Source organism: Branchiostoma lanceolatum, chromosome 14 (genome assembly GCF_035083965.1).
Source record: "Branchiostoma lanceolatum isolate klBraLanc5 chromosome 14, klBraLanc5.hap2, whole genome shotgun sequence".
Classification (NCBI taxonomy): Eukaryota; Metazoa; Chordata; class Leptocardii; order Amphioxiformes; family Branchiostomatidae; genus Branchiostoma; species Branchiostoma lanceolatum.
In genome coordinates this window covers 1,252,861-1,277,351 of record NC_089735.1, presented here as the reverse complement: position 1 = coordinate 1,277,351, position 24,491 = coordinate 1,252,861, and the positions used below count along the sequence as shown (strand labels likewise).

Sequence of the window (24,491 nt, the reverse complement as noted above, 5' to 3'; positions counted from 1 at the left end):
AGGAAGTTTAAACTTTAAGGAAGCATTTAAGGGGGAGGCCAGGAAAAACATGGTTATATTGCAACTGTTCACTCAATGATGCCGATTGCATGAGAAACAACAACATAATGCTTGTTGGAAGTGCTGGCCCGATATCGACAAGGATTGAGAAAGATGGTGCATGTAAGACGGAAGACCCTTGATATATCATGATGCAGGCGACCTTACCAAGTACAAGTTTGCTTACATACAATGATACAATGAGTCGTGATTCTAAAACTAGGAATTAAAGAACTGTAACTTGTACTCTAGTTAGTAAGGGCTCAAGATTCATTCTTGGGGATACATGCACTGGTGCACCTAACCCAAAGATCTGGTTGCATAGAAAAAATCAGGGTGCACAACATAAATTAAAGTACAGTGTAAGTGGTTGTTAGTTTGAAGGCCAGTCTAAGAACTGTGATGATAAATCATGAGACCTGATGTGGTTGAGTACTGGGTCACTGCAGGAGAGGAAGTACGTCGACTAGGGGTGGATACCGGTTCGCTGGACCTGATTCGGACCTTTATAACATCCAACAACGGAGTCCAAAAAACCTGAAAGCCAAAAACCTGAGTCCAAAAAAAACACGAACAAAGTTCAAATATATTTTTCTATTTTGTTTGATAAGACATGTTTTGAGTCCCTCCTCTGACAAAAAAGGCATTTAAAATAAGTGTGACATTCAAATATCAAACACTGGTTTATCTTGAAAGTCTTCTCATGATCACCAAAAAACTTTTATAGTCGTGCGTGTCAGTATTAATTCTCTATGCTTAATATTGGTCTAATAAAACAAAACGTCAACTGGACAGGATCAGGTCAAGGTTCAGGTCCGGACCTGAACCTAAATCTCTGGACCTAAACTTGGATTTGGACCTTATCAAGCCCGACCGGTATCCACCCCTAACGTCGACTGATTAGAACATAAGAGAGTAGAGGAAGTTAAGTCCAATCATGAAGGTCCACCGAATCCTCCATACTCGGAGGACACACATCACATCAGACAGCTCGTGGATAGATCGCCAACTTGTATTGTTAACCCATTTTTCTTTTATCCTGTGACATTGTATTGATGCATTTATGTATTGTGACTTTACAATTTTTATATTTATGTTATTGAGTAGAAGGCTCTACATACGCAATCATGGTTGTTGCCTTATACTTGTATAGAATAAATGTGAATAAAAGAAAAATAAAACAAATTAAAATAAACTATCAGACGGCAGGACCAAAGGGACCTGGATATCCCCACACTCAACCCAACCACACACCAGACATAATCAAATCAGGGACGTATCGATCTCTTTCCAGCAGAATAATCGCACAAACGGTCCAGCAATTGTCCACGATTGGACGACTTCCAACTGCTCCATACACTTAGTTTATGATATTAGTTACTGTGACAGCAATCAGCTTTATGCCAATGTGTATAGAGGGATAGATATGAAGATAGATTTATAAATGATATGCATGAAAAACAAGATTAGAAAGATAAACTCGGTTAGAGATGGCTAGATCTAGAGATAGAGAGATTTGATGATACAAGGATGTACAAAACGCAGATACAAAAGTAGACAGAAACAAACATACATGTACAAATAGATACTGTACTTGAATATAGATATGTAAGATGGATGGACATAGAGATGGGTGGACAGATATAGAAAAAGATAGAAATAAACAGAAAGATAAATGCATACATAAACATACACAGATACACGCAGATATTATAGATAAGACAATAGTGAAAAGGTGATAGAAAAAAATACCCTGTAAGTTATGATTCGTGTAACAAGTAATGAACTACAAATGGTTACATTCATTGTCTCTAGATCTAGCTACATGTAGCTTAGTCATCACAGCAAACAATGATACAGACTCTCTCACTTAATTATCAATATTCATCAACCATTTCTGACAGATCCCTGGGACCAGCAGGTTCCCCACGGCTCGAAATTCTTTTTGGGAAATAGGTGCACTGGTGCACCCAACCCACAAAATTAAAGTAGGTGCACAGGAAGAATTTTGGGTGCACCACATAAAATAAAGTTAATTGTCAGCAAAACATAACTTTGACGCTATTACCTCTCTTAAGAACTTCAATCTGTAATTCTATCCAGCTTTCAAATTTCAACCAAGTAATACAGTCAAACCTGCCTAGGCGACCACCTTTTCAACGCGACCACCTGGCCATGGCGACCGCTTTTTCTCGGTCCCGAAAATTTTCCCTATAGGCACAAGCATTAAGCTGCCTGCCCAAGGCGACCACCTGTCCAACGCGACCGCGACCGCCATGAATTGGGACCGCACAGAGCACAATTCCTGCCCATGGCGGCCGCCTAATTTTCAAGCGTGCGGTGACATCGGATCATTTTGCTGTCGGATTTCACGGAAATGTTTTCAAGACTTTGAAGGACAAAAATAAAGACAAAAATATATGGAATAGCAATGTTATAGCATAGATTCCTCCATGAAGTGTTTTGATAAAACGTTCCCCCTATAAAAATTGTAAAAAGACAAATGTTTGTGATGTTGTTGTGCCTATCGTAATCTTATAGTTTACCGCGAACTCCGGTCGGCCCAACTCAATTTTCAAAACGAATACGTAGTGCATGGCGTCAAAAAGTCAGATTTCACAGAAATTACTATCTATTTTTGAATTTTCAACAAAAATGTCACTGTGTCTTACTAAATTCCACCGAAAAATGACTTCGCGGCGGGCAAAACATCCGGCGAGAAATGTTGTTCCTTGGTCCCGACGCCATCTTGGATTTGGCGCGGCTAGGATTTGACGCACCGCTGACCTTTCTGAAACACGATGCTTTTGTGTATGAACATTTGTGAATACTCTAGTTATTAATGAAAATTGATATCCTTTTTTTCTTTTTATTTCCATGAATCTCACAAACCTTTATTGGACGCTGTGCGTTCTGCTGCACTGACTTACCTTTCCATGCGGTCGCACAGAGCTTGGTGGCGCGACGAAGTCACACCGTTCCGTTTTCATCTTTAGTTGTCAGATCGAAAACTTTTTTGACCCTTTTATCCAGCGGTCGGCGCCCCAGAAAAGGCTGGGGCCAGCAGGTGTTATCTCGGGATTTGTCTTAGGCCTTAAAACTTCGATGATGTGCGTGTGTGTAACGTGTGAATGCGGGAGGGCGCTGCGAGATTATCGAGGCAACCATTGTTTTGTAGTCAAAATTATGACGAAAATTTGTACACGATGTAGCGGTATACAATTATTACAACAATAACGGAAAATAAAATTTTTGTAGGATCTTTCTGTCAATGAGAATTGAACCCGGTGGGGGTCATGCTGTCTAAATTCACATAATTTCCATCCATTTACGTACTGTATTTGAAAACCCCGACCTGGAAACATGTGAGTGGAATCCTCTTCATGGCGACCACCTGTCCATCGCGACCGTTTTTGCCCGGTCCGCCGGGTGGTCGCCTTGGGCAGGTTTGACTGTACATCTAATTAAGTACAACAAAAGGTTATATTGCTTTTCCTGATACTTACATTTCAAGAACATTCTGTATGCTAGTGTACAAGTGAACTGTTACCCTATAGAGTACAAATTAAAATATCTAGGTGCACTGGTGCACCCACAGTCAAAAATAAGGTGCACACCTCCAATTTTGGGTGCACACAGGTGCACATACACCCACTATTTTGAGCCCTGTTCCCTGCACATGGGGGACACCAGAAACCTGGTTACTCAGGATTTACATACTAACGCAATCCACCTTATGAACTCTGTGGTTTGGTTCCCCCGAGGATTTCATTTGCAAATACGGACAATGCGGTTTTCAGGCATTAAGACATCAAATAAACATATATATGACAGTCAAACTTGTCTTCAGTGAATGCTGGACTTGACGAACATGGTCACAGTAAACAGGTGGTTATTATACTATTCATAGACAGGTTTTTAAAAGCACCCAGAGCGTTTTATGAGACTTGAAAACTGGAAATATTCTAGTTGTTGTGATTTTTATGAAATTGACAATTAATAGAGATGGGTGTAAAACATAATTAATGCCACTGTCTATACCACATTTGCGTTCGGATTTGTTATGAAAAGTGCGCAAAAATGGCACAAAATAATCTACATGGTGATCTTTTAGTTTCACGCGCCTACTGTAAATACTGTAGATACCATAGCCCCGCCCACCTCCGTGAAAACGTAGAAATGCAAAATCAAAACATAAAAATGCACATATTTGACGGACATGCAGTCACTCTCTCCTTGGTTGAACCGCTAATTTTGATGGACAGTCAGGATCAGTATATCAGGGCTTGGATCTTCTATCAGTTCTCACCACACAACGACATCGTATTTTTGCTCCTTTAATGTCGATATGTAATGGTATAGTGTTATTGAGACTTACACGTACTATGTGTAGGAATGACTACAAATTTGAGTTTTTGAATTCAAGTTTCAAGCCTCATAAATTGCTCTGGATGCCTTTAAATCAATGTTTGGGTTAAAATCAAGAAACAAATAAGGAATCCCTAAAACATTGACCACATAGCAAGGTGTTAAAATATTCAATTGTTATATCTATTAAGATCTATCAAGATCAACCATCTGAAAGCAGTCTAGATTTGGAGTATTGGACATCCAAAAGTCAAGAATCGGTGTTTCAGTTTCAAAGACCTTTCCCGAAAATGTTGAATGAAGGCATGTGAAAACAGTAGCAATCTGATGTCATCTGGAATTGATTTAATCTTTAAGATAAACGTAAGACTGCGATATGAAATATAAATATGATATAAATAGACGTGCCGTATGTTCAGGACAAGGTAACAAAAAAAGACACATATGCAATATGACAACCAAAGTATTTATATATGGTACAGAAATAGTTATTGGTTTCTAAAACTTGGTTTCTGAAATCAAAATGAACCTTTAGCACACTGAAGTAGCCGTTTATCACCCCGTTCTCTATTGGTTACAGAGTCAGGCAGCAGGGAGAAGGTTAAACAACGAGAAAGTTTAACCCCTTGCACAGTAATGTCAGTAGTCTATAAACAACCTGAGGCCACACCATTTTAATTTCTTGGTTAACAGAATTTAAAAAAAAAATACTAGATTGGAAAATCAACATGAAAACAGAATCTCAGAGGAAAGTTTGTACTTTGGTGCACACAGTTTCATTAAATGAACAGGGTCAAGTGCAAGTTTTCACCCAAGCCTTCTGTTTTCATGATTTTTTATTTTTGCTGAAATTTAAAAAAAAAATCTGTTAACCAAGAAATTGAATTGGTGTGGCCTGATCTCTGTCCATGCAGCCTCACTAGTGCATCACAGAAGGGCCATTACCGCAGAGACAAATGGCTTCACAAGACGCACCACGTTTTCATTACAGCAGGAATATTATGTAGGTCATGGGTTCACATCTACATGTACACACGGAGATGAGACACATGTCATGGGTGGACATTTCATTCAAGGTGTTATTCCTTGGCAACAGTTACATTTCAGGCAAAAAGAAGAAATACTGCTCAAGCAATTTTAATTAGAAATGTTCTAATTATTTTAGGTAAAAAATATATATATTTCCTCTCAAATTCCTGCATGATTATGTAATAATACAATGTAAGATCCCATAAGTTATGATACCAACACTCAAAACAAATACCTACAATCTGCCATTTTTTCAGTACAGAAAATTGCAATTTAGCGAGCCAAAGCAATACTATACATGCGCACGCACACACACACATGCACACACAAACACGTACAGGCATGCACACACACACACACACAAACACACACATACATGGGCTCACACACACACACACACACACACATGAACTCACACACACGCACACATGCACTCACACACACATATGAACTCACACACACATACACCCAAAAACTTGCACACACACACACACACACAGATACACACACTCAGACATACACAAACAGACGTACTCATCAAGTGTTTGAACCCCCTTGCCCCCATCACACAGAGCCAGACAGGACCGATAGCTCAGGCCATCCAGCCCAAACCAGTCACTTCATTATCGCCGATGAATGGGGCGTTTACTAATAAACCAGCTGGTGCTAAATATGCCGTGGTCGGCGGACCCTAACAAGCCATGGGAGGGGGTGATGAAATATACCAGTACATTAAAACGCACTACACAACAATGGCGGTCATTATATACAGTGCAAATTAATGATAGATTTGCCCTTCAGGAGGCCATCATTAGAATACACATTGAAAGAGAGTGATTAAATCGAGCGACCCGCTAATTATCACGCGTGAAGAGTGACGGCCCCTCCCCGCCGATTGAATCACGTGGTCCTCCCAGAAGGTGGGAAATTATCTGAGCGGAAAATGTGCTTCCTCCCCACTTATTGTGCACATGATCCTCTCATACCGGATTAAAACGTCCCAACGCGGCAGCAGTCCTGTGTGTAATATACGCAGCACGCCGAGCACAGAAAGAAACCGAAGGTGTCGTCCCTACGGGAAACCCGACTTGATTAACGTTGGACGTTTGTCAGCGCGTTGCCGGCATGTCATCCCGCCACTCATCATGCCACCAGGTGTGACACAATGAGGCGACGAGGCACCCTCTCACCTGTCGTGCAGAAACAGGACGCGGGAATCGTGCCCACGTTAGATCTAGATGCGCAACGTTCGAACTCCTTTCTCCTTCCCTCTGGTTGATTAAATCTGGCCTTATTGAGGGGAGAAGGGGGCATTTTTCCGCAGCACGCCTCTCTATAGGCTCCTGCTGGGGAAAAGCATGACCCCACTCACACACCTACAGTCACAAGGAAAGGAGGGGGACGCACTCCTCAACCCATATTCATTCCCTCCATTCAAACCAAAACATCTGAATTTGCCAGGAATTTTCCAGACGTTACCTTGTCTCGGTGACGGTAGTTTGTGGACGTCAGCAGCGCCGCACACTCTGAGTAGCGCTCGGGAAGGTGTTGGGAGTGTCTCCGGGCCGGGCTCGCGCTGCTTCCCTGCCTGCCCAGGACGGGAGGGATTCTAGCTGGCAGTCTGTCTGCCCGGCCAGGCAAGTCGGGTAGAACGGAGCCCCGGAGCTGAGACATCGATCGGCCATCGCGCACGCCGAGAAAGTCAATGAACAGCCATGGCCAAACCGGCGGATGAGGAATATCCTTCATTTGCAAGAACCCCCCACAACTACCTGTCCTGGGAAACACTCGGCGCACCGGGTTTTATTATTTGGCGGTGTAGTGTGATTTCTAACGCCTTGGACACGCCCCCAGTACAGGTGCGTTCTCCAGTCAACATGGTCGTAACCGTGTTGGATTTCACACCTTAAAACCGGCCAAATAAGACGGGAGATTCTGCCGTCATCACGGCGGGTCAAACCTGCCTGAATGAATGACCGACCCTGATCCGAACCGCTCTCGATGGGACCGCCCCCCTCCCCACATGGCGTGTTTTCATCGCACCTGGGCGGCGGTGGAACGTACCTGGCGACTGTAGTCGGCCGGCGATCCCTCTATCACGGCGCCGATGCACAGCGGCACCTCGGTTCCCGGCCCTCCGATGACCGAGAAGCCGTAAATCCCGGTCCCTCCCGGCCGCTCCAGCTTCACAACTTTCACCCAGCCCGCCATCTTGGTTGGGATGCACGTCACGGACTGCCCGCACCGCGGCCAAACGCACCGCCCAGGGCCAGCACTCCCACATCCAACCACACAGCACAACAACTACGGCTGCTCCAACGGCAACGTACGGGACAAGTTCATCAGATTATCGTCTCCATGGCAACGTGTAACCATGGAGATCTTAAGACGTCATGACTGATAGATATTGATGCCACCGAACGAAATCATCATATAGAGGAAGTTGAAGTTCATATGACAGGTGCACTATAACAATCCCGGGAAAATGGAAGGCTTGTGCAAAATATTCGACAAACATTTAAATGCGATGTTATCCTTCAACTTCTAGATTTCACGTTACTAAGAGTAGTTGTAAAATTTCAATGAAGGAAGAAATACAAGCAGTTTTGTCGTGTCAGATTAACAGTGGGAAGGAGGGAAGGAAGAAGACATGAAACAAGTGAAGGCAGTCATTGGTTTCAATTGGTGAAACGGACGAAAAGGGGGAAGGAAAAGAGGATCGAATATGGTCAATTAAAGGAAGACTCTGGGAGATGAAAGAAATAGAAGTGGTGATTATAAGGAAGTTTGAGATAAAGAAAGATAAAAAAAAGGCCAAAGACAATGAGAAAGAGAGACCAGATACGTAACAACGACAAAAAATAAGGAAGAGGCGTAGTCAAGCGCCAAAAAATAGCATCATTGTTTTCCACGGCTCCCCGCTTACCAGGTAAACTCTGCGCATAAAGTTGATGTCATCTCCGTAAATGCTGCATCCATTCTATTGCATTATATGTCATTGAAAAGCTTGTTTATCGCCCCTTACAATGATATTCCGTTTGTTTTGATCGTACATTCATGGGTTGAGCACCAAGCCTAAAAATGAGTAGGTCGCGAAAAAGAGTGCCGCACTTTCCTAACTTTCCAGTGTTCTGAGTTGGTAGTATGTAAATAACTTATGTAGTTTGTCAGGTGTAGGTTTGATTTAGCACTCACTGTATGATAGCTAATGGAGGTAATAAAGTATCCAAGTACTAGTAATTGGGGAATATGGGAGGTGCGGAAAACTAAGTACATGTAGCACCAAGGCTAGCCAGAAAAGAACGTATATTAAAATCCAATATCGTCGCGTGAACCAAGGAGGTTAAAACCTCCCGCGTGAACTAACCAAAAAGGTGTATGATTTCGACTTGTTTTGTACGTCTCATATTGAGCGCTTGAAGCATTGAGACGAGGCGCACTTACATAAAATACACACAAGGCAAGCGGAACCGTGCATCTGCCGTTGAAAGCGCGATGCTCTGTTTAAGTGGGTCACTGCCACACTGTCAGAGGTTCACATAATGATGATATTGAACTTGAAGTCGGACCTCCATCACAGCTCTTTACCGTATTGTTTTTTTTTTACCTTCAGAGGGCTAAGACTTTCAGTTATGGATAACTTTATTTTGTCAATTTTTCAACATATTGGATTCTATTTGCTTCACTGAATGTAGTCCATTTTTAAACTCATTGGTGTAACGTGTATTGTCGTGTTTATGCTGGGCGCTGTTAGAAATAAGCTTTTAAAAGCTGATTGGGTAACCCATAATTAGATACATAAATAGACATCAAACTTGAAATAAAGGCCGAAGCTATTGAAAGTTGTGTATATTTGTTCCTGTCAATAATCAATCATCGCAACGGATTCGTAGTGAATTTATTCATTAACTTCGAGAGGTTTACAAACTAATCCCCCCCCCCCCAAAAAAAAAGGATCAAATTTAAAGTATTTGAGAGGCTTTTGTGTGTATGCAACCTTTCATGACATATTTTTCGGGACAGTGGTGTTGTAATTATCCCATGTGCTAACGTTACTTGATATATTTGATATATTAACGTTAGATACATTCACTTCATTATTTTGCAATACATCTGTCATTTTATTCAGTCCATGATTCAGTTTTGTCTGACTGGTGCCGGCTACTCCCCTGGCCCATTACACGGGCCCAGAGGGATATGTAGTAATTTCCCAGGGGATTTGTTTACAAAACAACAACGGGGAGGCGTGGAAAACCTGGCGGTCACTGGGTTGTTCTAAAACAATGCTTCAAGGGTTAAATGCATATAAAGAATTTATATAAAAGGAAGCAAAATATCCCTTAACAAATATAAATAAAGACTTTTATATTGATAATTAATGTTTTAATTATATTTCATAACTACAAATTACCACATTGTAGCTACAGTTATATTCATATTGATATTTGTAAAACATAACTCCCCCATATTTGTAATAGACCGTTCCGAACGCGCCCATTGTGACCTGTCACCCTTGCCCCGGTAACCGGAGTCATGGCGCTTTCCGCGATGGATGTGTATCTACATCTCCTCGTAAGTTTCTGCGATTTCTACGGTTTTTACCCGTAAAGTAGGCCTCATATTCTGCTGAATGTAGGGTGAATGTCCAGGGTACACGAGGGTACAGTCGGTTTTTCTGTAGTTCGTTGGTATTTCCTGTAATATCGTTCCGAACTGAGTGCCCCGGAATGTTACACAACAAAATTCCGCCATTCTAATTCATTGTCGATATGTCCTTGCGTTGTAAACATGGTGATTGATGATGATACTGCTTGTCACACCAGTTAATCCAGTTCGTAAATGTTGCTGCATGACTGTGCTTAGACCTGCAGGGCTTTGAATCTGACCCACATATATACTGTTATGTATTAGAAGAGGCAATATCTGGGAACCCAAGTGAACTTTGAAACTGGCTTTTTGCCAAACAACCTTTAGAACGATACATGCCGTTGTTCCACGAGATATACCCTCCTCCCTTACCAGTATCTTTTGGACAACGGATAAAAATTAAGATAGCTCACTGGTGTCTTTTTTTCCTTCATAACTTGGACATTTTCCCCTCAGGTTTACAGCTCACTCCCACCACATGTGGGTCGTTGAGCTTCCAAGATTAGTTGTGAAAACATAACATGTTGGGAAAAATCAGTTCTGCTAAATTTCTCTTTTCCATATCATGCTTCCCAATATTTCAATCATAAAAACTAATTTCAATATTTTGACTTCAGTAAAATTAAGATAGAAGGAAACAAATCAAGAAAGGTGTATATTCGTTGATAAAAAGAGAAGACCATGTTTCTTGTTCTTTGGACTTGTTTTTCTGTGCCTTTGTTTGCTCAAGCCACCATCACCAAATGTTTTATTTGGTTCCCAGAGTGCTAATGCTAAAGGATGTCTTACCATAGGAACCTTCATAACTTATTTTACATTACAATGTGTTGTCTTGCCATAGGAATCTTCCTAACTTATTTTACATTACAATGTCGCTTATGCATGACTGTGTGATTTGCCATGTAAAAACCGGTTTTTCTAGTTATTGTATATAAGTACTGGTTCGTTCTGCTAGTTCACTTTAGTGACGCTGAAGAAGAGTGATGGATGTCACTCGAAACGTCCGGAAATAAATCTCGGAAATAAATTTGTATCCAGTTGTAGAGTTTGAATTTCTCCTTATATTAAAGGATATCAAATTCACAAATACGGTACAGGTAGTTCCCACAGGATGTAAAAGTACAGTAATTCTTGTTTCTTTCACTGTAACTTCATGTTGACTGTTTTCACAGCCACCTCTGTACTGTGAACATATCATAACTGTGAAATCCCTTGCCACCACTGTGAAGTTAAATTTCAGTCAGAATGTCCATTTTCCTTAGAAGTTACACCAGGAAATTTTGCTACCACGAACATAAAGTGTATTAACAGTATTGTTTTATCGTAAGTCACAATATCCTGTTCTCTAGCTAAACAAGAAAGGTACTAGTAACATAATACCCTCACATTCAGAACAGGGATTATGGTAATTATTCCAAACTCCTGAAGATTTTCTAGTACAAATGATGTGCACTGTTTGACAGAAAGACAACTGGTTGAGATTCTTTTAAATGTCAGTCAGTCTGCAACAAGTCCTCTCTCCTCTTCCAGTGTTTTTGCTCAATGTTGATGCTATCATAACAAACGTGTCTTCTTAAAATCATTTGTAAGAAATGGTATGGAAAGAAGGACAGTTCATTGTTATAATCAGGTCTTAATTAAATTACTCCAGACAACATGTAGTTTACTTACAGAATTGTCTCTACAAGTGACTGACATCTTTCCTTTGTTTTCCAGGTCGAAAAAGCAACGGAGGCTTCGGATTATATCAAATCTGTTGAGTACAGTTTCAACTCGTATTTTGCGCTGAAGGGTTTCCAGCCCCACCAGATCTTCCTGTCCACCATTGCCTTCACGCTGTTTGTGGTATGGCTGTACAGGTTCTTCTTCATGCACGAGCTCAGTAAGTTTCTTCCTTCCTTCCTTTGACTAGCCTAGATACCAGTCCTTTCGCGCGATGCGATGATAAGCCCTTTTGGTTGGGCGGGGAAGACCTACATGTAGTAGTAGGAATAGAGTTGGCACCCGGGAGCGCTTGGCAGCCGAACTCTGATTTCTATCGCGCTAGCGAGAGATAATTAGTGGGCCGTGTGCTATCTGTGGCAGCGGCGCGAGTTGCTTCCCCGGCCGAGGGATTAGCTCCAGGAGTGGTCTGGCACCCAGGCTATCCTTTGACCTGCTTATCAAAAATATCTGCCATTGGGTTTACACATTGCACAAGGTAGCAGTGACTTGAACAACTGAAAATACACGTGTTGTTTTAGTGCTTAATGGTACATACATGTAGGTCAGCAAGTTTCCTTGTTGTTTCAGTAGCAGGTCATATGTCTAGTAGAAGGTAGTCTAAGAGTTTTATTTGATGCCACAGGTACATCTGAAAAAGTCAAATTCTATGCGAGTCAAGATTCTAATTGCCAGTCTTAGAATTTATGTATAGTTACACAATCATATAAGTTTAAGATCTTGTGCATATTTCTTACCTCCCCTTCCTTACACATGTAGGTCTGTGGGAGAGGTTCAAACTGGTGAGTTTCAGGACCATCAGGAGACTGCCCTACTTTGGACCACAGGTAATTATTATCTCCATGAAAGTCTGTTTGTGTTTCCGCACCACCCCAGTCAGCATAACTCAAGAGCCTCTTGATGGATTACAATGATATGATACAGTGCTATGGTCTTGATTTTTGGGTGGCAGATAGCTTGTGATGTAATTAAGAAGTGGTGCAGGTTTTGGCCCTCTAGCAGCTTCCTCTGGAACTGCAGGGGCATTTTTTTAGATACTGCTACTTTGGACCACAGGTGATTATTAGACACTGCTACAAGTCACCCCCAAGCAGAGGCAGGGTCCAGCTCAGTTTCAGTATAATACAAAGTGTTTTTGCAGTATTAAGTCTTTAAGCCTTTCTTTCACATCTAGAAAAACAAACAAAATGCAGAAAAACCTGTTTACACTGGGACTTACTTGGCTTCAGCTCACGTTTTCAGCCAAACTAGTTTGATGCTGTTTTTTTCTTCAAATGTAGGTATGCCTAGCCTAGACATGCTTGTTTACAAAATAAATTACAGTAAACTGTACAAAATAATGTCTAGGGAGGGCTGCAACAGATGCTAAGTTTTAAGTCCCAACCGGCAGAAACCCAATGAAAATGACACTCCTTTTGTTGCTTCCCCAGATCCAGAGGGAGGTTGACAAGGCCCTTGAGAAGATGGCGGGGTCGCTGTTCAAGCTGCCCCCGGGGATGAAGTACGTCAACGGCCTGCCGCAGAACGGCATGTCTGAGGACCAGGTCATGCGGGCCATCAAGGGCTACCAGCAGCTGGGTAAGGATAGTCAAGATTTCTTTGTACACAACCAGTAAGTCTCGCCTGCTGACGTTTCGGTGTCTCCTGCTTCTCACCACTATAAGTAGCCAAAGTAGGTAGCCTGTACTGCAACTAGGTAAGGAACAGCTTCCCACTAGACAGCATTTACTGAGCGACCAAAATTTGATTAGTGTAACCCTTCATTTTTACAATTGGAATATGATAGATGATGTTAAAGAACTCGAGAACTGTTGAAACTGTAAAAAAGGTTTTAAAAAATGTGTTCTTTTTCTATGAAATTTGTGGAAGAATTGATCAAATGTTTGATCGCTACCTTTACTTGAGGGAAAAGGGATGTAAGGACCAGTTTTTCACCTTTCCAGCAGGATGCTCTTAGCTTTATTAAAGACATATTAACCTCTGGTGAAACAGTCTAGAACAAAAAGACTCTTCTCAAATCCTTGTGTGATGCAGAAAGTTGTTGAACCTAAAAAGCTATCAGCTGTAATTTGGTAACCTTGGGGAATTCTTATATTGACCGACACTTTTTCTGCTTCTGTTACATCTCATATTCTTAAGATTTGTCTTAAAAATGTTTCCTCTTTTTTTTGCAGGCCACGTTGACTGGAAAAAAGGAAATGTATCGGGCACTGTTTACAGCGGACAGCCCGAGCTGACGCAGCTCTGCACCAAGGTGGGTTGTTTGTGTTCTTTGTTTGTTTGTTCAGTTTTCCGTATCAAGTTAACAAACTTTCGATGTGACACACTAGTCCTTTATTTAAGTACAGGCTAGGAAAGGGACTGATGGCAGCTGGCAGAGTTATGCAATTCAGATTCAGAATTGATGACATTTTTATGTATGAAATTCTCCTAGATGTGAAAAAAAGGCACCAAAAAACTTACCAATTAAAAACATATAACTTCTAAGACAGAGAAATTTACAGATAACAGATGAGTTTGTTTCTAAATGTGTATGGTGAGTTTTGTAGTGTTTGGAATGTGGCTTGTATAATAATACTGTGTCTCTCCCGCCAGGTGTACGGTGAGTTTGCGTGGAGCAACCCTCTGCACCCCGACGTGTTCCCCGGGGTGCGCAAGATGGAGGCAGAGGTCGTGGCCATGACCTTGAAGATGTTCAACGGCGGACCGAACGCCTGCGGCACGGTAAGCCACTCTCAGACTTTTCCTGTAACAGGTTGTTTGGTTTGTGAGCATGATAACTTGATGGTAAGCCAACAACGCGTGAGGAAAGGTTTCAACTCACTCTCAACTTAAGACCTTTCCTCCTATAGGATATGTGTTTGGTAGTTTTTTTTGTTAGTCAGCATCATATTCATAACTTCAGAAGTGAAGCGGGCACTTGGCAGAGGTGAGTCTGCTGAGTGTTTGACGGACCTGTCAAGGATTTTCAGTGAGCATTCAGCCTTATGATGGACTTTCATGTTTGCTTGTTTGTTTACTAGATGACCTCCGGTGGCACAGAGAGTATCCTGATGGCCTGCCTGGCCTACAGGAACATGGCTAAGGAACGCGGAGTCACCCTGCCTGAGATGTAAGAACCTTTGTTTGTCTGTTTGTATAGACATTCTGTAGTTGCCTGCTCACCCATTGATGGGACAAGCTGTCATGTCGGAACTCATCACTGTGGAGTGATGGGGGTGACATGGGGAGACAGGATGGTGTCCACCATTGCTGCAAGTGGAAAGGAAAGTGATCTCAAACCAGTTTAGCTCAAATGAACTCAATGAACAGATGAACTAATCTTCCACTGGTCGTGACAGGAAGACAGACGCTATATACAGTATTTACAGGTTCATTGTACCGGGGAAATTCCCCTAGCTCTTTTCAACAAGCACAATGAACAGTGGACCACGGCTTAATGTCCCGTCCTAAAGACTGCGACCTTTTCCGGTAGCGTGCATGTCGGGTGAGCGACACAGCCGGGATCGAACCCGGGGCTTCTTGTTCCAGAGGCAAGATTGCTAATCGCTGGACTACGCACGCTACTGGCACCCTCACAATGGTTGTTTCAAACTGCGCATGATTGAAAAGAAGGAAAAAGCAGAAACAAGTTTTCTGAGTGAAAACAACAGCAAACTGATTTCCTTCCATCTAATAAACAACAACAAAATTCTGACACATGTGACAGTTAAGATTTTTATGTAGACTTTGAGGGACTTTGTTTTGGGTTGGATCAAAAGTCACAAATGTCTACATGTACAACAAACTTTAATGCTAAAATTGTTGTCACTTTTCGTTTTGTTGGATGAAGAAGTCTACAGCTGCAAGACTTGACGATAATCCTTGTATGTTCTCCCCCAGTGTGGCTCCCTTCAGCGTGCATGCTGCCTTCGACAAGGCTGCCCACTACTTCGGCATGAGGATCATCCACGTCAGGATGGACCCAAAAACATGGAAGGTCAATGTCAAGGTATGTGGTGACATCATCAGGGTCATGGTTCACTTCAGGTCAAGGTTCAGTACAAGTCAAGATATGTCCAGGGTCACTTTCAGTAGAACTTGAACCATTAGATATAAATGTTCAGTGTGTATGACAACCAATTATTTTATCAGTGCGTTTTATGCTACAAAAGAGACCCTCTATGACATAAGCATCTATTTTCTGAATCTGATACTAAGTATCAGATTCAGAAAATAGATGCTAATGTCATAGATGGTCTCTTTTGTAGCATAGAATGCACTGATGTACTGTTTCGTCAGTTTACGGTATATATTTGCCCATTTTAAAACTTATACGACTTATAGTATGTTCGTAAAACGTTTTGTTGGGAAACGAACAGAATTGATGTGTGTGCTGATGTGATTCATATTATAGTAAGCTTAGCTGACACATGACTTATGACAATCTATGATACAGGCTATCAGGCATGATCAATGAAACAGTTTCTCCTCTCCCCCCACAGGCCATGAGGAGGTCCATCACTAGCAGCACCTGCATGGTGAGTCTGTCTACAACTGTTTAACCTTCTCCCTGCTGATTAACCCTGGAGCCAGTGCAAGTTTGGTGCCAGAAGTCTAAGTTAGCAGGGAGAAGGTTGAAAAAAAAGGATGTCTTACTAGCCCTGGAGTAGCCCATGTCCTTGTATGTTCCCTCACTGGGCACTGTCTGGCTCACTTAACCTTCTCCCTGCTGCCTAACCCTGTAAGCAATGCAGTCATGCACCCAAATCTGTACATGATTGTGATCATACTACCAGAAGTCAGTGGTGAGAGATTGTAGTAACTGCTTTACATCCCATCCTAAGGACTGCAGCCTTTTCTAGTTCAGTGGTAGTATGCAAGTTGTGTGAGCTACAGGTACTAGTACATATTCAAATCAAACTCTAGACCTTGTAGTCCAGAAGCATAGTCCCTAACCGCTGTACCTCACACCCCATTGTCACATATCCAGCTGTGTATTTTGTGCTGCTTGCTTGTACAGTTCTGTTGAACTCTTGTTTTGTGTTACAGCTGGTCGGATCTGCCCCGCAGTTCCCGCACGGGATCATCGACCCTATTGCCGACATTGCCGAGGTGAGAACAAAAGTTTTAGCACTTTTTACAAATGTTTTTTTTTCTTTCTAATCTAAATCTCTTTGTTGGAAGAGTTCCTGCTGTAGTGGATATTTGTTTGTTGTTGTTTACAGCTGGGTAAGCGTTACGGGATCCCCGTGCACGTGGACGTCTGCCTGGGAGGATTTCTGCTGTAGTGCCTACTTGAGAGTTTATTTATTTATCTATTTGTTTGTTGTCGTTTACAGCTGGGCAAGCGTTACGGGATCCCTGTGCACGTGGACGTCTGCCTGGGAGGGTTCCTGCTGTAGTGCCTACTTGAGAGTTTATTTATTTATTTGTTTCTTGTTTACAGCTGGGCCAGCGTTACGGGATCCCCGTGCATGTTGACTCCTGCTTGAGAGGGTTCCTGCTGTAGTGCCTATTTGTTAATTTGTTTGTTGTTGTTTACAGCTTGGCAAGCGTTACGGGATCCCTGTGCACGTTGACTCCTGCCTGGGAGGAGTTCTGCTGGAGTGCCTACTTGAGAGTTTATTTATTTGCTTGTTGTTGTTTACAGCTGGGCAAGCGTTACGGGATCCCCGTGCACATTGACTCCTGCCTGGGAGGAGTTCTGCTGTAGTGCCTACTTGAGAGTTTATTTATCTATTTGTTTGTTGTTGTTTACAGCTGGGCAAGCGTTACGGGATCCCCATGCACGTTGATGTCTGCCTGGGAGGAGTTCTGCTGTAGTGCCTACTTGAGAGTTTATTTATCTATTTGTTTGTTGTTGTTTACAGCTGGGCCAGCGTTACGGGATCCCCGTGCACGTGGACGTCTGCCTGGGCGGCTTCCTGCTGCCCTTCATGAAGAAGGCTGGGTTCAACCTCGCTCCGTACGACTTCTCTCTGGACGGTGTGACCAGCATCTCCTGTGACACACACAAGGTGCGTATATTAGGTTTCATGAGAAATTAATTTTGCTTATTTTTTCTTGTATTTATGTTGACATAAATTTAAGTAGTCTAGGAAAGTTTGAAAGTTACAGAGACTTACCTCTGGACGGTTTGACCAGTATCTAGGATGACACACAAGGTATGCAAGTGGGTTCATGAGATAGGATTTTTTATTTTATTTTAGTTGACATATTATCAAAATAATGAAAAAAAAGTAGATTAGGAAAGTCTTTCAAGTTAAAGGTACAAGGATCCCTGCTGACACACACATGGAAACAACTGTTGATCCTAGACTACAAGTCTTACACTCTGATTTTTGTTCTCTCCCCCAGTATGGCTTTGTCCTGAAGTCCTGTTGTCTCCCCCAGTGTGGCTTTATTCTCAGTGTTACCCTGAGAACAACTGTTTGTTCTTCTACCACTAAGTTCTAGTGTAGTCTAACACTCCTGTGATCTCCCCCCAGTATGGCTTTGCCCCGAAGGGCTCGAGCGTCATCCTGTACAGCGATAAGAAGTACCGCCACGCCCAGTACTTCGTGCAGCCCAACTGGCCGGGAGGCGTGTACGCCACCAGCACCATGGCCGGGAGCCGAGCGGGCGCCATCGTCGCCGCGTGCTGGGCTACCATGATGAACATCGGAGAGGACGGTAGGACTTCCATGATGGCTCTATTTGGAGCCCTTTTGCACGGCTTGATTTCTTCAGTCCTCAGCACACTATATTTGTTAGTTATTCAGCCCAGCAGCATATCTTAAAGTTTCAGAATAGCACTTTAAGGAAGACTGGTTGTAAAAGTTTCTTTTTTAAGTGCTACCCAAAGGAAAGCCCTAAATGAAAGCTAACTAGTTTGTTGCACATATGGGGGGAAAATACATTGTACTACTCAAGTCAAGTCAAGTCTGCTGGTCTATATAACTGTAAGGCTAGAAGAGAGTTCTTTCGTTTTGGTAAGGGTAATGTCCTCAAACCAGCTAAAACGTCACTGTAGGAGCTACATGTGTAGATCAATCTGCTCAAACACTAGCCAAATGGTTTTTGCCCTTTCAATGCTACAATAACAGACGTGATAACCGTTTCCTAGACTACGTTGAGAGCACCCAGAAGATCGTCAAGGCTGCCCGCTACACATTGATTTTGGTCAAAATCCCACAACCCTCTCAAAAAAGAAGTGTCATCTACCTGGACGGATACATGTAGGCAGATCTGCATGACTGTATGATAAATCAGTCCTTGCACCTTTGTAAGTGCAAATGTCCAAAAGCAAGGAGGTTACTGTGTGAGCTAGCCAAATAACAGTCGTGTTAACCTGTTTCCCAGGCTACGTCGAGAGCACCCGGAAGATCATAAAGGCCGCTCGCTACATCGCCAAGGAGCTGAGGAAGATCGACGGCATCTTCGTGTTCGGCCAGCCCGAGGTCAGCGTGGTCGCCTTCGGATCCGAGGTGTTCGACGTCTACAGGGTGTCCAACGCTCTCACCGCCAAGGGCTGGAACCTCAACTCGCTGCAGTTCCCCTCCAGGTAGGGGGGTCTTCAGGAACAGGGGGGGTCTTCATTAGCAGGGGGGTTAGGAACAGGGGGACTTGTACCTGGTCTACAGGGTGTCCAACGCTCTCACCGCCAAGGGCTGGAACCTCAACTCGCTGCAGTTCCCCTCAAGGTAGGGGGGTCTTCAGGAACAGGGGGGGTCTTCAATAGCAGGGGGGTTAGGAACAGGGGGACTTGTACAGTAGAGGGTCTACAGGGTGTCCAACGCTCTCACCGCTTAGGGCTGGAACCTGAACTTGTTCCAGTTCTGCTCAAGGTAGGGGGGTCTTCAGGAACAGGGGGGGTCTTCAATAGCAGGGGGGTTAGGAACAGGGGGACTTGTACCTGGTCTACAGGGTGTCCAACGCTCTCACCGCCAAGGGCTGGAACCTGAACTCGCTGCAGTTCCCCTCAAGGTAGGGGGGTCTTCAGGAGCAGGGGGGTCTTCAATAGCAGGGGGGTCTGCAATAGCAGGGGGATCTTCAATAGCTGGGGGGTTAAGAACAGGGTGCTTTACACTAGACAGGGTGGTTGTAAACAGAGATGAAATTTTCAAGGGCTGGAAACTCAACTCACTACTGTAGTGCCCTTCAAGAACAGGAGGGTCTTAAACAAAGATGAAACGTTTCAGGGCAGGGTGGGGTTTTAATATGTCAGATTCAAGAGCTTAAAAACCTCAGTACACTGTAGTTTCCCTTCAATTTATGACTGAGTTTTAAAGAACAAGGAGTAAGAACAAAGGGTCTTGAACAGTAGGCGATCTGTAGATGAAAAGTTCAAGGGCCGGAGCCTCAACTGACTGCATTTCCCCTCACCTGTGCCCAAAGAAATGGAGACTTAGAATTGAGAAACAAAACCCCCACTAAAACCCGACTGTTTGCTTCCGCAGCTCGCTGCAGTTCCCCTCAAGGTAGGGGGGTTCAAGAACAGGGGGGTCTTCAATAGCAGGGGGGGGGGTCTTTAAGAATAGGGGGCTCTTGAGCAGCAAGGAGGGAGGAACAAAGCGTCTGCAACAAGTGGAAGAAAATTCAATTATAATTGCACAAACAAGTCATGCAAAGTAAATGAACATCATAATAACTGTTAAAATATGTCAAAAGTTATCAACAAAACCCCCCACTAAAGCCTGCCTGTTTGCTTCCCCAGCATCCACCTGTGCTGCACGCTGTGCCACACGATGCCGGGCGTCACCGACCGCTTCCTCAACGACGTGAAGAACGCTGTGGCCGACGCGCTGGCCAACCCCATGGCAAAGGCAACCGGCCAGGTCTGTATTAAAGTTCACACGGAGGGAAAATTAGATTTTAAATATTCTAAATATGTGGTTGAGACAATTTTGTAGTAGTGACACATTGGAAACAGCAGCTCATGTTCATGGTGTCATGAATTTGCAGTGGAGAGGTCACTTAATATAACACATAATATGGTAAGTCTGATAATAATAACTTATTGCACAACAACATGTATAGATGACACCCAGGTCACATCAAACTACTTTGATGGTCTCTTGGATTTTTTTTCCTATGCTTAGCACCATGCCTTAGCTTAGCAGCTGACCCATATCTATGTATTAGGGCGCTGGCGAGGGACATTAAGGTGGCGATAAATACTGTACTTAAACTTGCATTTTGTCCTTAAGAGTCACAATTTCCTGTGGCAGAGAGTTCCAGAGATTAACAGAATTTAAGTACTTTATGCTGGAAGACTAAGCAGTAGGTGTCCTTTCTCGGACATGGAATGCTTTTACCTTGGCACTGTATGTGGTAAACCAACCTAACTGCTGTGGTCTAGCATCAGAACATCTAGAAATAAAACAACAGTTTGTCTCCCTCCCTGTTGTCCCCATAAGTTGTGCCGAGATTGGCAGAGTACAACAGTTTAGATCTTACATCTTACCCTCTGGCCAAACCAAACTACTTTTTGGGTCTCTTGGATTACAGAATCATTGCACAAAAAAAACAAAGAGAGGTTGGAAGATGAGGGTCGGCTCAATCGGCTCATATTCTATATTGTGTAATAGTTATGTGGAACTATGAACAGCCTGTTTGTAGGTTAGGAATAATGATACATGTATATCACAATGGTTTATGCACAAAATAACACCGAAACCTTCACAATCTGTTTGTATGAAGGTTCGTCTGTGACCGTAATCGACATAGTAAGAAATTTTCACACTACCAATCTCACAAAACTATGAAATGAACGACACATACTGATTCAGAATTGTTGTACTTTCAGGGTGCCATCTATGGGATGGCCCAGAGCGTGCCAGATCGCAAGATCATCGCCGACATCGCCTGGGGGTACCTGGACTGCGTGTTCGACACGAAGCGCAGCGACCAGGACGGCCCCGTCAACGGCATGCACCACTGAGGAGTGCTAAGTGGCCTTGGATTTTAATCAGCAGCCCGATAGAGGCTGTATAGGGCCTTGGATGAATGTTTATCAATACCCATGTTTCCCAGTAGATTGTTTACAGTGGGGAAAAGTTTAACTTACATGAATTGTGCAACTTACTGTATGTATGAATTTCATACATATTCTGGAAGGGGTACAAATTCTAACACATCGTAGCAACAGTATCTTTGTCCAGCTCAGCTGAAGCAGATGTTAATCACAGTGCAAAAAACTTTAAAAGCAAAAAAAAAATGTTTAGAAATGAATGTTGGGGGATCCAATAGATGTTTGTTAATGCGCATGTTGACAACTAGTTTACAGACAAGAAGAACAATTTTGTATGAATTGTGCTGCTTACATGACCAGTGAAGTTTCCAGGCTATTTTTCACTTTGTAAGTGGTATGATTTCTACCTCACATTAGCATCAGTATCTCTGTCCAATTTGTTTAAGACAGTTGTTGATTAATCTCAGTACAAAGAAAAAACGTTATAAAGATTTTAAAAAAAAGAATTACTGTAGAAGAGATTTTGGAGGATTGGCAATTTCCATTGCAGTTGGGAGGAAGTATGGAGAAGCTGGGATGCTCTGTTTGATACAGTCCTTCTGTAGAAGTGACAGAAATCCAGAACGAACGGCAGTTTTTGTGACATGCCAGGGGAACAGATTTTATGGTGGGGGAAGGGGAAGAAACTTTTATCCAAACAAGTAAACTCCAAAATATTATACTGCTTTCAGGGGAGAAAGAAACGTAGGGTAGAAATTCTAATGTTGCTCAAAAGGACCAAGGAAAGGCATTTATGCCTATGGAACCTGGTGTCAAACCTATAGCACACTGGTTGTGCTGTTATTGCATGTAAATTTTAAAATCTCTGACTTTTTTTTGGCATCCAATGGGATAAAAGAACAGTCCCAAACAACCAATGGGCTTAGATCAATCCCAAAGAATCTTCAGGAGGAATGAGCAATCTAAGATGACCAAAGGGGTTAGGAAGCAATCTAAAACTATAACAACGATTGGGGGGATCATGTTGCAACCATACAGTGGTTGTTCAGCCACAGACTGGAACCTATAGTGCCCCATATCAGAGCACCAAAAACTTTTTAAACTATCAAAAGTGTTTAAGGTTTAGACAAACACTGTCAAACACTGTAAAGGCACTCGATGGTGAATGTTTCTGTGAGAGGTGAATAACAAAAAGAAAGCGCACATGATATCGTATGATATACAGAGAAGAGCAATAAAGCTTGCTGTACAAGATCACCCTACATAATATACTTGATGTGGAAGATTCAATGATTTGAACAAAAAAAGACAAAAGTTCATGGCTATTGTGTTATAAAAGTATTCATGCTGCTGTATTGACAAATCAGCTGTCTCGATGTGAGAAAGAAATGTCTGCATTTTTCTGCTATTAAACTATAACATGAGGTTTCTGTGACTTTTAAAAATAGTTTTTACACTGCTGCAAACTTTCCCGGTTTCTCATATTAAGCAACAAAGAAATGCAAGTATCTCCTTTTGTTATGTTTGTTTACTTACTAGTCAGGTTGTATAATTTTGTGCGTATGTTTGGTAACAATGATAAGGTAATATATGAATACATGTATGTGATGATTTTTCTGTAGCTGAAAGTTCTACATTTCCATTTCTGATACATTTCCATGAACGTCACTCATAATGAGTGATTTGTGATTTCTGTAAAAATCAACTGTTAGAAGCTAACAAGAAATATACACAATCCTGTTGCAGCATTCATATTACATTGTTATCATATGAATAACTAACTGGATTCTATCATACTGTTAATAACCAGCAACTATTTTGGACGTTTTGGAAACAAAACTTTGCCAAAGACAGGCAAGAGACAACTTGTGGCCCTGATGGTTAACACTGCCCTCATGCAGTGGTGCTTACATGTACATGACTACAGTTAGTCATTTTGTCAATTCTTGTACCATTCTTATGTAGAAATTCAAGACTGAGTAATATGTGGTAAACGGATACAGACATGTAACATCACTTCATCTGACTGTGACAACTGAAAATGATCTTATGATTTTTAATACAGAGTCAATGTGAACTCAATCGTGTGTGTGTGATTATTGTCGTGCAGATTATTCTAAGTGTAGTTAGTCCGCTTATGGATCTGGATATGGTAGAGAAATACTTTGTTTCTTTTCTCCATTTACTTCACATTCAGCTAGCTAAGGTAACCATTTGGTGCCAACTTTGTATTGATTATGGGGTTAGGCAGTAGGCATTAGGTTAAAGAGGCCCAAATTGTATTCATCATCAAAGCATTCCTCAGAAAACTTCTTCCATGTGTGTAGATCACATGTACAGTGGTTTTTGTTGAGGGTCACAAAGTGCCAAAAAGCACCTGTGAAGAATATCGTCACTAAATCTAAGGGTTCGGTTATGTAACAAGTACATGTAAATGAAAGCAACTTTCATTTTATAATTTGCAATACCTGGTAGCATTCTGAGAGCTCTATAAAATCTCCAAGCAGATAAAAGGGTCCTGCTTATTCTCAGTTTTTCTTTTCTTTTTTACTTTACATTTATTTACACTTTTCTAGTATCCTAGGAGAAAGAACTGCTAAAAAGTACACTACTAGAAAAGAGTACTTAATGTTGCTATAGCAAAGTCTGACGTATAAAAACTCGGAGAATGAGCCGGATCCATATACTTTTTTATCCGCGCTGCTTGAGTTGAAGACATGTCTGCAGTTCTGGCCAAGACTGAAAGACGGCG

The 24,491-nt window shown here is 42.3% G+C and overlaps 2 protein-coding genes across 8 annotated transcripts in view; one reads left to right on the top strand and one right to left on the bottom strand.

Moving 5' to 3' along the window:
• LOC136448097 (PH and SEC7 domain-containing protein 4-like) overlaps positions 1-7,682 on the bottom strand; it is a 122,447-nt gene extending 114,765 nt beyond the window's left edge. For all 7 annotated transcript variants that reach the window (XM_066447224.1, XM_066447226.1, XM_066447225.1 and 4 more), the window contains exon 1: positions 7,501-7,682. In XM_066447224.1, coding sequence (XP_066303321.1) covers positions 7,501-7,647 — 147 coding nt within the window. In that variant the 5' untranslated portion in view covers positions 7,648-7,682. The remainder of the gene's footprint in view (positions 1-7,500) is intronic.
• A 2,240-nt stretch (positions 7,683-9,922) lies between these two features.
• On the top strand, positions 9,923-23,816 carry LOC136449073 (sphingosine-1-phosphate lyase 1-like). Its single transcript, XM_066448876.1, has 15 exons — positions 9,923-10,008; positions 11,800-11,965; positions 12,565-12,632; positions 13,236-13,383; positions 13,980-14,059; positions 14,401-14,529; positions 14,829-14,917; positions 15,688-15,796; positions 16,290-16,325; positions 16,837-16,899; positions 17,658-17,804; positions 18,276-18,459; positions 19,129-19,330; positions 20,483-20,603; positions 21,575-23,816. Exons 1-15 carry the CDS (start codon positions 9,970-9,972, stop codon positions 21,707-21,709), a joined length of 1,716 nt encoding a protein of 571 aa, XP_066304973.1. The 5' UTR covers positions 9,923-9,969; the 3' UTR covers positions 21,710-23,816.
• The last annotated feature ends 675 nt before the right edge of the window (positions 23,817-24,491 follow it).